Source organism: Hypanus sabinus, unplaced genomic scaffold (genome assembly GCF_030144855.1).
Source record: "Hypanus sabinus isolate sHypSab1 unplaced genomic scaffold, sHypSab1.hap1 scaffold_242, whole genome shotgun sequence".
NCBI lineage: Eukaryota > Metazoa > Chordata > Chondrichthyes > Myliobatiformes > Dasyatidae > Hypanus > Hypanus sabinus.
Window position 1 is genome coordinate 428,507 of NW_026780539.1, and position 16,460 is coordinate 444,966.

At 45.3% G+C, this 16,460-nt stretch overlaps 1 protein-coding gene across 4 annotated transcripts in view; it reads left to right on the top strand.

The window, feature by feature from the left end:
* The window catches only part of LOC132387956 (uncharacterized), a 68,632-nt gene extending 52,375 nt beyond the window's left edge, over window positions 1-16,257 (top strand). Inside the window, exons 3-9 of one of the 4 annotated variants that reach the window (XR_009510099.1) lie at window positions 1,025-1,092; window positions 1,695-1,740; window positions 5,338-5,449; window positions 7,859-7,980; window positions 8,682-8,830; window positions 10,022-10,533; window positions 13,956-16,257. Coding sequence is in view for 3 of the 4 variants with exons in the window: in XM_059960270.1 (XP_059816253.1) it covers window positions 1,025-1,092; window positions 1,695-1,740; window positions 5,338-5,449; window positions 7,859-7,980; window positions 8,682-8,830; window positions 10,501-10,533; window positions 13,956-14,007 (582 nt within the window). In the remaining variant the exon portion in view is untranslated. Of the gene's footprint in view, window positions 1-1,024; window positions 1,093-1,694; window positions 1,741-5,337; window positions 5,450-7,858; window positions 7,981-8,681; window positions 8,831-10,021 lie in introns of all 4 variants that reach the window. The other 3 variants (XM_059960270.1, XM_059960271.1, XM_059960273.1) reach the window with 3 other exon arrangements.
* The last annotated feature ends 203 nt before the right edge of the window (window positions 16,258-16,460 follow it).

Below are 16,460 nucleotides of genomic sequence, written 5' to 3' on the forward strand. Positions count from 1 at the left end.
CAATGGGCGAAGTCTCAGCAGGATGGAGTCGGCGAGGATGTTTTCTCTGACTCCGTTGTTTTGGATCAGGGACCTGCTCCATCATCAAGGGATGAAATTGGTAATCAATCTCGGAACGAAGTGTATCATCGTTAACATATTTGGTGCAATTTCTTCTTCTGTTCCAACAGCACAGCGTGAGTGTGAAACATTGTAAATTGCAATAAATAAATACTTATGGCAGACAGGAGCTGTCAGGTGAGGAAGTGGAGAGACATTAGATGAAGTACACTTCATTAGAACTGAGAAGGGAGAGAAACGTAAGTTGGTCTGGGCAGCAGAGAAGGTGGGAAGGCGCTTTAGAAATGAAACATCTCTGCTCAGCTGAGATTTGACTGAATTTGTTTATCTCATGTATGAGTACAGTGCAAAGCTTATTTGTACACTCCACACCAAACTCTCTCCTTCTGTCCGACCAGCCCTACCCTCAACCCACTCTTACATCTTCCTTACCGTGTTTGTCCAATTCCACTTAATCACTCTTCCTCTCCCGCCTATCCTCTCGCACTCCCTCCTTCCCCATCTCTCTGACAGAAACTCTGTTTTTTCCTGGAGTGGAGGAGGTGTTCTAACCGATGGAGGGCATGCATAGTTCACACGGCGGGAACGTTATCCCATGTAGCGGAGGCTTCAGTCGCACACAATATAGATCGAAGAGGCGGAGTGAGAGGCTCACCAGGATTGTGAAGTGACCGGAATAAACTAGGGCTGGCTCTCCTGCTGTCGAGGATGCTGACCAGAATCCGCTGCGATGCAGTGGGAAGGAGAGTGCTTGGGTAGAGATACACTGACACTCCATCCCCTGTACCGAGATGAGCCAGTTAAAATTGTGGGATTATAGCCAATGTACGAATAATTTCGCAATACAATGATGTTGAGTACTAGAACTGGCTCGGCGGGCCGATGGGCTGTTTGCTGTATAACCCTGTGAATGGCTTTATGTCCATGGCAAATACTGGATAGTGACTGTTTCTGTTTCTCATAGGGTAACAATGCTGCCCGTGCTTCTGCTTGTCGCCTCGCTGGCCAGCATGGCCAAGGCTTGAGCAAAGAGTAAGACAAGAATCAAATTCCTTTCCTGCCGCAGTCTCACCATCTGCCCCTCTATCCCGATTCCTTGTCTCCCTGCCCCTGCTGCCTCCGTGTGCTGCACTCCCTCCGACCAAGCACTGCCTGCCTCGCCTCCCTCCTTCAATCAGTTTTCCGGGACCAGCCGCCCTCCCCAACCCGGCTTCCATTCACAAACTCCGACTCTTCAATCCATATTGCTTAAATCCTGATTCTCCCTGCGACGGAAACCGAGACGAGAACAACAACTGAGTGGTTGGATTAAACATTTGTACCGAGCCACATCAGTAACGGTAGACACTCAGCAATATGAGTGCGAAGAACCGAGCTGCTTTCAAAAAATACATTCGCAGTCCCCTATCCAGCACGGCGTCTTTCTGCAAACCAGCCTCCCACCAGATAACATCCCCCATGTTTAGCGCACGGCTCTCTTAATGTTGCACCTTGTTACACTGTCGGGTTTGATCTGAGAGCCCTTCTCTTCTGATGGCACACATCAGAGAATCCACTGTTTTGTGGAAATTGTGGGATGTTTGTTTGCATTGTCTATTGAGTTTCTGACTCTCTCATTGTGTTTTTGCTTCCAGTCATTGCTTGGGATATGATGTCCTCTGCACCACTGCGGATTATGAGGTAATGTGATCGCTGACTATTACTTTTCCCTTCCTCCTTCCTCCGGATGTCCCGTCTCTCTTTCAGCCACATCCGTTCTCCCGAGAACCTCCCTGTCAAAGATCATTGTTCACTGTTGACACCTGAGCCTCTATTTAACCGACAGCGCCACGTGCAGATTCCCGTCCATGTCATTCTTCCTTAGGCCATAGGGACGAATTATCTCTGCTCCTCCTTCATTGGTTCTGAATGGAGCTGCTTAACCATCAGCACCGGGGAGTCAGACGCAGCTGGAGAACTGCAGCCAACTGACTACCCAACCAGGTCCCACTTTTTGCAAGGAGGGAAGGGTGAAGGGTAAATTAAGGACTATAAGAAAGATGTGTCTTTTGGAGAGGGTACGAAGTAGCTTTACTAGGATGTTTACTGAATTAGTGGGTCCGTGCTCTAGTAGGAATTTGCGCGCACACAGAATGCTTTCTGGAAGCGGTAGTACATGAGGCAAGGTCATTAAAGGTTTAAATGTTTGAGGAGTAACTCTGACATGTGTTTTACGTGAGAGGCGGTAATAGCATCGAAGTATGCAGGAGGCCGTCAATTGTGAATTTTTTTCTCTGTCGGTGGAAGGACTTCAAAAACAACATGTTGAGACTACAAAACTTCTATGCACATGTCAGAATAATAGTGAAGAGTAACACGTGTAGAGAAACTTGGTTTTCAAAAGTTATTGAGGCCATTATTAAGAAAAATTTAAAAAATGTACTTCACAAGTATAGCCAGGTAGGAACCAATGAGGTGATTATGCAGTACAGGAATTGTACGAGGAAGGATTCTGGAGGGCTAAACGAAGGCATAACGAGTAGGCAAGGTGAACCCTTAGCAATTATATAGAAATGTTAAGAGCAAAGGGATTGCCAAGGGCCAGAATTGCTCTGCTGGAAGATTAGAATCCATGTGTAGAGCCAAAACAGATGGGGGATGTTTGTTTTTCATGAAGATTTGCGCACGGATTCTATGGAAGTGAGGCAAAGTGGCAGAAACATAATGGGCTCTGTACAGATTACAGATGAAGAGGTGTTTTCTAACCTCAGGTATACCAGAGGGGACAAATACCCAGGAACTAATAATGTGCTCGCTCGGACGCCACAGGCAGCCAGCTCAGACATTGCTTGGGCCTGAGCAGAAACATTTAAAACATGCTTTGCAATTGGAGAGATACCAGAGGATGAGAGGATAACCAATGTTATTCCGCAGTTTTTAAGGCTTTAAACGTCAAGCATGAAATTATAAACAGGAATTTCTGACATCAGTTGTGGAAATGTGACTGGAAATTATTCCAAGGGACCTGATGTAGAAGTATTTAGATAGACATTGACTAGTTAAGTACCATGGCATTCTAAACAATTTATAAGTTTATCAGGAAGTTATCAGGAAAATAAATGGATGAAGGCAAGGCAGTGTGGGGAAGCTTTGTGGGAGAAACCAGATAGTGGCAGAAGATGGATGTCTCTCAGACTGTGGCCTGGGATAATTGATGTTTTATAGACTGTGCTGTGTTCTTTGTTGTTTTCTTTCATCTATATCAATGTGACTGATGATAATGTGGTTAGGTGGGGCAGCAAAATGCCGATGACACCAAGTCGTGAGGGTGCAGTGGACAGCGAGGAAGACCATCTTGGCTTCCAGTGGGATATGCACCAGCTGGCAAAACGTCCTAAATTATGGCAGGTAGAACTTAATGCAGCGAAGTGCGAGGCTTTACACTTTGGCAGGACTAAACGCAGTAAGTCTTACATGGTGACCATCAGGACACTGAACAGTGTGGTAGAACAAAATGATCGAAATAGGGTACATAAATTGTTGAAAGTGTCGCCATGTATAGATAGGGTCGTCGTGAAACCGTTCAGCACATTGACCTTCATTAATTAATGTGTTGAGTACAGGAGATGAGATGTTGTATTGAAGGTGCTTCAGACATTGGTAAAGCCCAGTTTAGAGTATTGACTGCATTTGTGGTTAGCTTCATACAGGAAAGATGTAATTAAGAAACAGTACAGTGAAAATTTACAAAGATATTGCCGTATCCAGAGCACCTGCATTGCAAGGAAACATGGAGAAGGTTTGGCCAGTATTTCCTGGAAGATAAAAGATTGAGAGTGGTTTTGAAAGATGTTTACAATGTTACGAGTGGTGTACATTGGGTAAATGCAAGCAGGCTTTTTCCACTGGGTTAGCGTGGGACTACAACCAGTCTCCTGGGTCGAGTCTGAATGCTGAAACGTTTAAGAGAAACATGAGGGGGAACCACATCACTCAGAGTTTTGTGAGGGTCTAGAAAGATCTACCCACACAAGTGAGGCATGCGAACACGATTTGACCATTTAAGCGAAGTTTGGATCGTTACATGGATGAGAGGGGTCTGGAAGTCTTTGGTCTCGGTGCAGGTCAACTGGAGCAGCAGTTGTAATAGTCATTGCATGGATTAGTTTGCTGAAGGGTTTGTGTTGTATTCTCTATGACTCTGTGAGGTTTTACAGACAACATTTTTCACCCCGAGTGCCCTGAGTGCCTCAAGTGTGTGACCTGTGTTGTTAGACCATAAGGCCATAAAACATAGGTGTAGAACTAGGCTATTCTGCACATCTGGACTTCAGCATTCAAATATGGACTGATACAATTCTTCCAGTCATCCAGACTCCACTGCTTTTACCCCATACCTTTTGATGCACTGGCTAATCAAGAACCTGTCTATCTCTGCCTTAAATACACCCAGTGACTTTGCCTCCAAAATCGCTCGTGGCAACAAATTCTAAAGAGTTACCGCCCTCTGAATAAAGTAATTTCTCCGCATTTCAGTTTTAAAAGGACGTCCTTCAATTCTGATGTCGTGCCAAATTGTCCTAGAATCTTCTACTTGCTATATTTTCTCTGTTCAGGCCTTCTAGCGTTCTAACTGTTTCTACGAGATCCCCCTTCATTCTCCTGAACTCCAGGGAATACAGCCCAGGAGCTTCCAGACCGCCCTCATACCGGTATCCTTTCATCCTTCTCATTTTAGTGGAAACAGATAAATTAGAGATTTTCCCGAGGCGTTTAGACGGGCACACGAAGGGAAATGTTAGGATCAGGACAATGTGAGGAGAAAGGAACTTAGCTTAGTTAGAGTGCCAACATATCTGCCGACAAATGACTATCCATGACCAATACGTCCTTGTAATCTGGGAGCACACGAGTGTACCCGGATGAAACCCACGCGATCACGGGGAGAGCGGAGAATTCTTTACAGCGAGAATGATGATGTGGACGGTGGGGAATTGAACCCATTTGCGAATGCTATAAAACTCTAGTTGGTTGTTACAATACGCTGCCACTTTGCGAGGGTACCTTCGGACCACGAAGGGACTATTGATACATGTACGCATTACTGAATGTGTCTGTTCAGAGGAAGTTCTGCCACTTTAAGCCCTTATGCTGGTCAGTGTCATGACATTCTGTCCGTTGCTATGCTCATATCGTTCTGCCTCCCCGTAAGCTAGCCTCCCTCCTCAATTCCGAAACGCACATCACCGAACCCCTCTTACAAATCCATACAGTAAGAACCCCATCCTCCGTCAACAGTTCCGCCGTTACAATGAATCGGTCTGGGTCGGAGCGTACGTCAGCCGGGACTTCTTTGACAGAACTGACTCGTACCCGCTGTACCACTATTTCAAATGGCAAAACTCGGAAGGTAGGAGAACGCCCAATTTTGATGGTATAAGAAAGAATCTGTCGTCAGTCAACTGGGACAGGCTGTTTCAGACACTTACGTCTTTGTTAAGTTGGAGGCTTTGAAAGTTGTCGTTATGAGAGTACAATGCTTGTATGTAATAGGTAAAAATTACAAGTGTAGAAAACCTTGGTTATCTAGAGATGTGGAGGCGCAGGCTGAGAAGAACTGGAGATGTATATCACATGTAAGCAGGTAGGAACAACATATGTGTTTACGGAGTAACCCTAATCTAATGGAACACATAAAAAGGAATCAGGAGCGCCAAAGGAAGGCATGAGTTTTCCCCAAACGACAAGTAAAGGGGAATGATCGGGGATACTACACATATGTTAAGAACAAAAGCATTGCAAAGGACAAATTTTATTCCTCTGGAAAAACTGAATGGTATTCCATGTGTGTAGTCAAAAGAGGTGGGGAGGTCATAAATGATTTTTCCTTTTCATCTGTATTTAGTCAGTAGAATGCTACAGCATCTATACCCAGAGGCAAAGCAGCAACATCTTCACAGAGGAGGACGTGTTTGTTGCCCTGTCGCAACTTTGGGATGCAAGTGGGAACATCACCTGCGTGTTAAATGTGATAGTCAGCAGTATACCCCAGTATCGGGCGGTCAGCAGGGTGCTAATAGTGGCAAAATTAGTTGAAGGTATTCTAATCGAATGGATACGTAAGTATCTGATTTAACTTGGATGAGGATTAATCAGCTTATTTTCCTGCCTATACATTATTGAGGCCGTTGCCACTAAAGTTGATGACAGCAAGGCTATGGACATTGTATACATAGATTTCAGTATTCCAGTTGAGAAGGGCCCGCGTAGGAGTTTGGTCAAGAAGTTTCGATGCATTCAAGATTAGGTAGTAATTTGAATTAGACACTGGCCTTGTGGAGAAGCGAAGCACATTGTTGCCTCTCTGGCTGGAGACCTGTGACTATCGAGAGCCGTGGGGGTTGATGCCGTGTCCGTTGTTGTTTGCCATCTATCTAAAGGATCTGAATGATAATGTGGTTAACTTTATTCGTAAAGTTCAGGGACCACACTAAGATCGGGAATGTAGTAGACAGTGAGGAATACTGTCATGGCCTGCAGCGGGATTTGGGCGAGCTGGAAATTGTGCTTAAAACAGCAGATGGAAATTAATTCAGTCAAGTGCGAGATTTGCGACTTCAGTCGGAGCAGACACGGTAGATCTTAAATAGTGAAAGACAGGGCACTGAGGAGTGCGGCAGAGCAAAGGGATCTGGGATTACAGGTCCATAATTGACTGAAAATAGCGTCACAGTTTGATCGGTTCGTAATAAAAGATGTTTGTAGATTGGTCTTAATAAATAAAAGTGTTTAGTAAAGGAGACGCGAAATTATATTTAAGCTGTCAAAACTGATAAATAAACAAGTTTGCAAGAGGACAGAAGAAATTTTATAGGGAATTCCTGGGTCTTAAAGACCTTAGCTGTAAGGGAATATTGAATTGGTTAGGACTTTAAATTCTGCATACAGAATACTTAGAGGAAATTTCACAGAGGTTTAATAATTATGATGGGTATAGATTGGTTGAACCATTCAGGCGTCTTCCACTGAGGCCAGTTGGGAATACAAGCAGAGGTTAAGAGTGAAAGGTGAAAAGTTTGAGGCGGTTCGTCTTCACTCAACAGTTATGGCAATGTTTAAAGACCCGGCAGAAAATATTGGTGCATGCGAGCACATCTTCAAGGTTTAATCGAAGCTTGAATACTAACATAGATGCGGGGAGTATGAAGGGTTAGGATCCCGGTGCTGATCGAAGGAATCAGGCAGTTTAACTCGTTCAGCACGGAGCAGATAGGCCGAATGGCCTTTTTCTGTGCTGTTCTCTTCTATAACTCGATGACTCCATGAGTCAGAATGAACTGGATGAGGCAGAGTGAATTGGAATATTGAGCTTGCAGATGGCAAGACGCTTTGCTGATTTGGAGATAATGTGGAGTATTGCTGAAGGCTGCCGCAGGACAGAGTCAGGATGTGGCGGTAGGCTATTAAAGAGTAGGTGTTGTTCAACCCCGACAAGTGTGAAGTTAGATTGTAGAAGGAAATTTGGGGTCCGCACCACAGATCCATTAGACCTGCAGCAGAAATTGACATGGTTATTGAGAACGCGTGTGGTATGTTGCCCGGGGTGGTGTCAGGGGCAGGCACAATAGATCACTTAGGAAACTCCTTGATAAGCATATGGAGGTCTGTGTGGGAGTGAAGATTCAGATTGATCTTAAAATAGCTTGTAATGTAGTCACAACACCGCGGAACATAGGGTTTGTATAGAAACTAACGCTTTAGTACATTAGTGTTTCCAGAGATATGTATTAAGGATTATAATATTCTACAACACTGTTAGGGATGGAGATCCAATTGACTGGACAAGTTCTCGTTTCAGTCACCGTGTGGAGAGTGCTTGCAGTCTACTTCATGCTTCCTGAAGAGCTTTGGGACAATCCTCCAACAGCAACCAACCCACGAGTGAGTACCAGCTGAAAGCGGACAATACGTTGTATTGTGTCTGACCCGCATCCCCCTCAATCTCTAGAGAGGCAGCAGTTCAGGAAGGAGTCCTGCAGAAGGAGTCTGAATGTAACTTCTTTATCAGCATCTGAAATCAGACACAGGTACTTGACCAGGAGGAAAAACTGGAGTTGGTTCAGGTGTTTGAGATTAGGTCCCAGAGATCTGTCAGCACCGAATAATGTCAAAGTTTTCCAGGAGGGTGTGGAATTCAGCACCTCAAGACGCTTTGCTGTCCAATATGACGGAAGAGTTTGGGGTTATTTAAATGCACATGGTGCAAAAGGACGAACATAGCATGATTATCTGAACGGGAAATCATGCCTGACAAATATACAGGTATTCTTTGAGGAAATGACAGGCCGGTCTGAAAAAAGGCGAGGAAGTGTGACAAATCAGTGTACCTGAATCTGAACCTGAGGTAGATACAGTGAGCCATGGTGGATGTGTTTCTAACCAATGTTTCTGTTCCGGGATACTGAAGGGAGAGGAGGTGTAGGGGAAAGTATCGCGGGTCCGGAAGCTGGGCGGCGAGTGGAACTGCAAAGTGATCTCAGATGTGACTTAACACCTGATTGAATGGAAGAACAGGGCCGAGAGAGGGGGGCTGGTGAACAGGAATTTCCTTGTTCCCATTTTACGGTGTTTGCTTCTTTCAGGTGTTTATCACTCCTTTCCCGATGATGGATGTGTTTGCCAGGAATAACCTTCGACATGCCATAATCGGCGCAACGGATTTCAACCGCACGCTCACTGAGCAGAATGTCCCTGTCAACAATTCCAACTTCTTCGTGTATGCCTGCTTGGGGTAGGTCACACAGCGGGGCGTTTAGTTGTGTCTTTTGTGCGATCAGTGGCCAACGGGGTGAGGGTATTCTCTCACAAGTGTTTTCTAGAAGAAAGATTACCAGGCAGCCTAATAAACATTTTCCGTCGGGAGCCAACGTATCTTGTGCACATCTTCCTCATCCAATCCCACAGTTTCACAATATCCAATGACAGCAGCATGCCTCCACACAGGACAACCCACCTCCCGTGGTGTGAGGAACCCTTACTCCGAGGGTGAATCCATCACTCTCACCACGTCACCAATTGCAAATATCTTAACCCCATGCAGATACAGCACTGGAAAGTGAAACACGAGATTTCACCCGTTAACCAACAACCTCTCTTCCCTCTCCCAATCCCTCTCCCGGGCAAAAGATCTGAGTTTCATTGCTGCTGCTCCGAGAAAACGGAGAGCATAAAGCAGAGCCACCATGTAGTGTCCCGTTTTGGATGCCCAGACACAGTTAGTCAGCATCTTTGTCTCACCTTCCTGCACAGTCACTTCATGCACTGTCAGATTCAGACCATTATCACTGTCCCATCTAAAAACAGCGCCTCACATGAAGGCACCATGAATCCCCGTGTTGTGCGAGGCGGCATTGCAGACGTCCTGCTGTGCGAGCAGTGAACCACGTCTCCGGGTTCACCTCGCTGCACACGACTGAGGCTTCTTCAGATTCTGGCGCGAAAAAACAATTAGCGGCCAAAGGCTCGGAATTGGCGAGCCTTTGTTACCTTTACGAATCAAAAGCCAATTGAACTCCACCTTCAATAAAATCACAAACACGGCCTCCACGTCCATGGCAATGAATTCTTCAAATTCAGCATCTTCTGATCCTCATGTGCTGTGCTGTCCTACAGCATGTTCTATTAAGGTGGGGGGTTATATGGGAGGCAGGGTTTAAGAGTTGACAACAACATTGCGGCCGAAGGGCCTGCACTGTTCTGTACTATTCTATCTTCTATGTTCCAGCGACAGGAATTCTTCATCCTCTATTAGGCTACGCACTCTCAATATCCCCAATCCCCCAGAGGAAACGTCCTCTCTCCAGATACTCCAACCAGGCCGTTCAATGGTCCATGATTTTCCAGCTCATTCTTAAAAACTACAGCTATCATTGAGCTGAGAGTCTCTCGCTAATTTTATACCTTCATTCTATCCTTGAAACAGGTCTGCAGCTTTAGGTAAAAGAGTGTAAATGAATGTGGAATGTTCTGTGTGCGAGCGGGGTGGTAAATGAACCAGAGCCGCTGCAGTATCGATTGGGTGTCAGTCCCTACGGAACGGTGGGACGCTCTGGCGCTGTCAGATAGAAGGCTCGCTCATCACACTGCTCCTCCGAGGGGTGAAACGGTATGAAAGGCTACACTGTTTGTCCCGAGAGAGAAGCTCGGTCAGTGTTCCAGAGAACCCTCCGGTTCCGGCATCAATACAGGGAAGGAATTTGGTGGGATTGTTGAACTTGATGTTGACTCCTCAGTGGTCAATGTGCCCAGAGGGAAGATGGGCTGGTATCCCGGCGCTGCCCCTGAGCATCTTTGGAAGGGTTCAGGCGTCGGGTGGCAGTGATAAGGGAAGAGTTGTTCACAGTTAACTGGTTGATGTGCGGTCTCTAATTCTTTATTTGTTTTTTCCACAACCACGTTTAGCGAGTCAGAGCTGTTCGGGCATTTGTCGCAAGGGTAAGTGCAGGGGAATGTTGTGACTGTGATCGGGTCAGTTAATGAATCCGAGACGCTGCGGTATCAGGTGGGTCAGGAACAGAAAATATGGAACACTAGACCTCTATGTTCGCCCTTTATCCTTGATTGTTGCCGACTCAAGACCTTCATTCCTACACAGCCGTCATTTTATTTTCTATTATCTTAAATTTATTTCTATTTCTTAAATGTACCTGATAGATATGTCTCTTTCCGGACTCCTGACAACGCGTTCCACACACCCACCATTATGTGTAAATACATACGCCAGGCAGCCCCTATACCTCCGTCTAAATACTTTTAAGTTATATCTCTTGGTAGTTATTTCCACACTGGGAAAAATTTTTTTTGGACATCCACATGCCCTATGCCGTTTATCTTTTACAACCCTAAGCAGTCGCCTTTCACCCACTTCGCTCTAAAAGAAAAAGCCATAGCTCTCTAAACCTGTCCTCATATGAATATCCCTCTAGTCTAGGCAGCATTCTGGTAAATCTCAGTTTTTCAGCTTCGAAAGCTGTTACATACATTATGTAATGAGGCGACCAGAATTGAGCACAATATCCCAAGTTTAGATGAGCGGCAACATTACTCGCGGCTTTGAAATCAACCCCTCGACGACTGAGGCCAACATCTCATGTAGTTTCAGAACTACCTGTTCAACTTGCGTGTCAACGTTGATGAGTCTATGAGCGTGAAACTAAAGATGACTCTGTTCTTGCACACTGATAATGAACCTGTCATGAACCCTGCATCTTGCATTCAAATTCGACTTTGCAAAGTGTATCACTTCACACTTTTCCACATTGAGCTCAGAGTTTGCCAATTCTCAGCCCAACTTTGCATTCCTCATTGCCCTATTGTAACCTACATCACAATCCACACTATCCCGAAATGTCATCTGGACATGCAACAGCCTAATCACCCGCTTCCCGAACAGATTTCTGCAGAACACCTCTTGTCACCGACCTGCAAGTGAAATACCCTCCAACTGTTACCACACTCTGTTTTCTGTGGTTAAGCTAGTTTTATCTACAGTAACCACGTTTGTCTGCCGCCCATAGCTGAGAAAGTTTTCCTAAAATCTTCATCAGTGTGCTTTGTCTAATAATTAAGAATTTGATTCCGTTCCTGAGACATGTCCTGCTCCTCTCACAGCCATGATCAGACTATCGTTCTTCAACTGTCCAGAAATGCTGTCGAAATATATCCTCCAACAGTTTGACCGCACGTACGTTAGACCTACTGGTCTGTATTTCCCAGCGTGTTCCCGGTTTCCTTCCTTGGTCAAACGAATAACAGCTGGCAACGTCCAATCCTCGGATACTATTGCAATAGCCAGATGACACAGCAAGGTCATTACCAAAGGCGCAGCAGTATCTTCCGTCCCTTCCTGTAGAAGACTGGGATACATCCCCTCCGGCAATACGAATTTATGTACCCTAATGTTTTCGAAAATTTCAGCTCATCCTCTTTCTGAACATCAATATGTTCAAGCGTATCAGCCCCTTCTACATCATGCTCACATTTTGAAAAATTCCCTCTCAATTAAGGACCTTCACTATCTGGGCCGACCTCAGGCACATATTTCCTCTGTTATTCCTGATCGGTCCTACGCAGTCATCCGTCTGATCGTCACATAAGTGTAAAAGGCCTTTGGGTTTCTAAGCTCCTGCCTGGCTAACTTGTAGTTCATTTGAAACCTCTTTGATCCCTGCTTCCTAAATCTTAAGTCTGCTTCTTCCTCTCTCTGGACTATCTCTTATCAACCATGACTCTTTTACTCTACCATCGCCGACCCTGTCTCAAAGGGACAAACCTATCCAGAAGAACATGCTAGCTCTTCCTTAAAAAAAATTCTACAGTTCACTTGTGCATTACCCTGCGTATAACTCTTCCCAATTTACGTTTCCAATTTCCTGACTAATAGCATCGTAATTCGCTCTCCCACCAATCAACTGATTTATAATACCATCTCTTCCTATCCTCATTCAATGCCAGGGTAAAGAATAGGAGTTGTGGTCACTATCTGTGATAGGAGGTCTGGCAGTATCGCATCGGGAAATATGGCAGGTGACCTGGTTCATTGTTCTAATATGGCGTTCAGATGTATCACCACTAATGAGTCGAAACCACTTATGTGTTCCTCGAACAGATTCTGCCAATCTTTTTCTCTGAGGAGGTTCCAGTCAATATAAGGGAAGTTAATGTCACAATAATAAACGTCTTTATGCTTATATATTTCCAAAATCAATCTCCTGAATTGTTCCTCGGTCGTTATTTGGGTATTTAACTTGTCCGTCTACTTCATACTTCCAATAGCATATCTACTCTTCCAGATTCTGCCTAAATTCACATTGACTCACTGAATGATCCGATCACGACTGCTCCATTTGTGCTGCTGTGAGATTATCCGACTCTTGCACTTTTCCCCCAATCGCGTTTGAAACATAGAAGCACTGAAACATCCGGAAGCGATTCCTGCCCTTGTAACAACAAAGCCTCAGTTATGACCATAACCCCGTAGATCCATGTACTGAGCTGCTCTCGGAATTCAGCTCCCTTGTTCCCACACTTCTCGCATTAAAATAGGCGCAGTACAATCCCACCTACTGTCTGTAGGTTCACCGCCTCTCCTTCCTCACAATGTCCCAATACGCCACTGTTTCTTCCTTTGACATATCCCATTCCCCTCCCGAATTATGTTTCCGCTGCCAGCCACCTCTATCAAACCCGTCTGAAAGATTTCCCTCCAGTTCATGAGGCGAGGTAGTTACAGAAGCGGGTTTTGGGATACAGGATCCACCTCTATTTGGAAAGGTTGGAGTGATTAGGCATAGCCAGGGTGTCTTTGTAGAAGGAAAATCACGTTCCATAAATTTGATCAGGTGTTTTGAACAGGTAAACAAGTGGTCTGACACTGTCCCAAATTGTAAGATAGCTGAAAGGTGACATAAAATGGATCCCTCTGGATAAATGTAGGTGGATTGGTGGGATTGGAGACACGGATAGAGAGATGGTGAAGATGTCTGACCCGGTGCCCCGCAGCTGTAAAATCATTGGCACCCAGAGTTGGGAGGTCACCTTACAACTGTTCATCATGTTGTTTAGACATCACCTGCAGGATTGTGTACACCTGTGGTCACTACAATATTGAAGGGATGTGATTTTGCTTGTGGGGGCAGAAACAAAGAATCCCATGGGCGTAGGAATTCATACTACAGACACGGGACTTTCTAGATTAGAAAATTCTAGCAATAAGTCACCCGTCGCTTCTTTGACGCCGCTGTTTTTTTTTCTTTGGAGGGGACCGGTTTAATGATGAAGAGAACAATACTTTCAGTAAAGGGACTGCTCTTCCACTCTCAGGAACATTCTCCTCAACTCTCTGTTATATCTTTCAGTCAGGAGATATGGCTCGTTGCCACTGCTGGATTCGACTGCCCGGCCCCGTGAGTTCAAGGAGGACACTTTGGATCCTCCGCCTGCTTCCTCTTAAACACCGCTTTCTACATGCTCTCCACTGTTTATTCACTCCCAACACCGCCACTCAGTAATCTCAGCACTGGCCTGTTCACCCGTGGGGTAATGCCAGACATCGAATACCCGTGACCAACCCGTGTGGGATCATCACCTACTCTCACAGGGGCCGCAGAGTGGCTGTGTTCGGAGCACAGTTCCGGGACGTTGGCAACTATGGTCCTTCGGCTGACACAGGACTATCTGACCTTTGTAATGCGATGTGGCCCAGAAATGATATTACCTTGTCGGCCTGGTTCGATTTGTCACGTTTACCAGACAGATTGGACGTTTCCTATAATCTCTTTCATTCCCGGCGTAACAGTATGATAGAGAACACGTCCAAAACCGCGAGTAATCCCAGACTGACGTTTGTGGTTTGAGTCAATGTCTGTGTCTCTTATGCGAGTGCACGGCGGAAAGTCAAGAGACACGGGCCACTTCTGTCAGACCGCACGGGTTTTTGGCACCAGAGCTATGTAAATACTGGGCAGAACAGCCGGTGGATGTTTGATATGATCCACCTCCTGTGTTGATATAACAGTAAACACTCTTGTGTACTCTGATGGTATCAGGGGTTCTAATATTTCTTTTTCCACGACATGTGGCGGCTCCTTCTCGGAGCTCACTACTGACCACACTGCCTTTCTGACATCTGTCCCGCGGTAGTATAACCATTTCCCAAATTAACTGCATGAATCAATAAAGCCAACGCTGTTTGCATTAACTTGGTCTGCATCTCTTGTCAAAAGCTCGCTGCTGTGAAATCTGACTGTTCATTGGGAAGGTACATTCAGTCCCACCGGGAATAACCAGCTCCTAGGGCAGTGAAAACAGCGTGCTGGCACACCCACACTAACAGCTCACCCCTCTTCCCTTGCAACACTGAGCCACTCTGTCAGCTGATAGTGACGCCGCCTGGGGTGCGGGGAGGGTCATGTGGAACCGGAGCGGTACACCGTCAGGGAGAATGCAAGCAGTCACATTACTAACGTGGGTTACAGCCCAAATGGTCTCTCCCACCATATTGGTATCACATGCCGTGAGGTTAGATAGGTCTGAGTTGATGGCTCGGATAGTCAGAGCGCAGGAGGATAACCTGTCCATGGGGTAATGCCAGACTTACCAGCTATCACTGGGCAGAAGCCATACTCATAACATTCCCCCTCTTAAGCAATTCCATCCTTTCGCTGTCAATCTACTCGGGGCGAAGCACCAAACCCATAACGCTATCTTGCAGAGAGATAGTGGCATCTGGAATGGGAGGTGTGAGAATCAGAGAACAGTGATATTAAGAATCAGCGTGTGGAGAGGGGACATTCGATGAGGGGCGTGATGTGGATGCCGTTGGAGGTAATGTTGCTGTAGGAGGGGGTGATAATTGTTTAGAGAGAAAGGATTGGGGTGGACGATGGGCTCGGAGACGTAATCAGTAACAGATCTGAGAAGGGAGCTGTGGCTGGGCGCGACTGTGGAAGTGATGGGGGGAGCGGGGGACGTGGATGAGTTCGTAGAGTCTTATGACCGAGGGTCCCGGGGGAGAGCGCCGTGTGTTTGACGGTGGGGATGTCAGAATCAAGTTTAATATCACTGGCGCATATCTAGACATTTGTTGTCTTATGGTATGGTAAAGTTATAAAAGAATAAATTACATTGAGAAATATATATTAATTACGTATTTTTCCATGTATAATTAGTTCATAAAGGGAGGGAAATTATGTGGGCGTACACATGTACTCATTTTCTATTCAGAAATTCGATGGCGGAGGGTAAGAAACTGTATCTGAAATGTTGAATGCTCAGGCACCGTTAACTGCCCCTGACGGTAGCAATGAGAAGAGGGCGTGTCCTGCGTGATGGGGATACTTAGTGATCAATGCCCTATCTCTGATCATCGCCTGTCGAAGATGCCTTTGGAGCTGGAGGGGACAGTGCCCGACATCAATTTAGCTGAGACTGCAACTTTCTGCAGCCTTTCCGATCCTGCGATAAAAATATTTTGAAATAATTTGATGAACAAATATAAAATACATGATTTTAAAATGAATAAGAGTAATGTAAGCAAAAACACTTGGAACTGGAATTTTGTGTTAACAGATTATGACTTTTTTGTTTTGATATGAAGATTGACGCCAAATATGTTTTTGTATAAGTAAGAGGGATAGGCATATTCAGCTGTAGCATCAGCCTTCACCCTTTTGGTCTGTTTTAAAGAATATCTACGTTTTTGTTGTTCTGTAAAACCAGCGTTGAGACTGATGTTTTTTTTTTTGTTTGTTTTTTTCTTGTAGTGACCAAAATAAATGTCAATCATTCTTTCAAAATATCTTTTAGTATGTTCGTTGAGATTAGTCGCCAGCCTCTCCGCACTAATGACCTTCCTAGTTTCA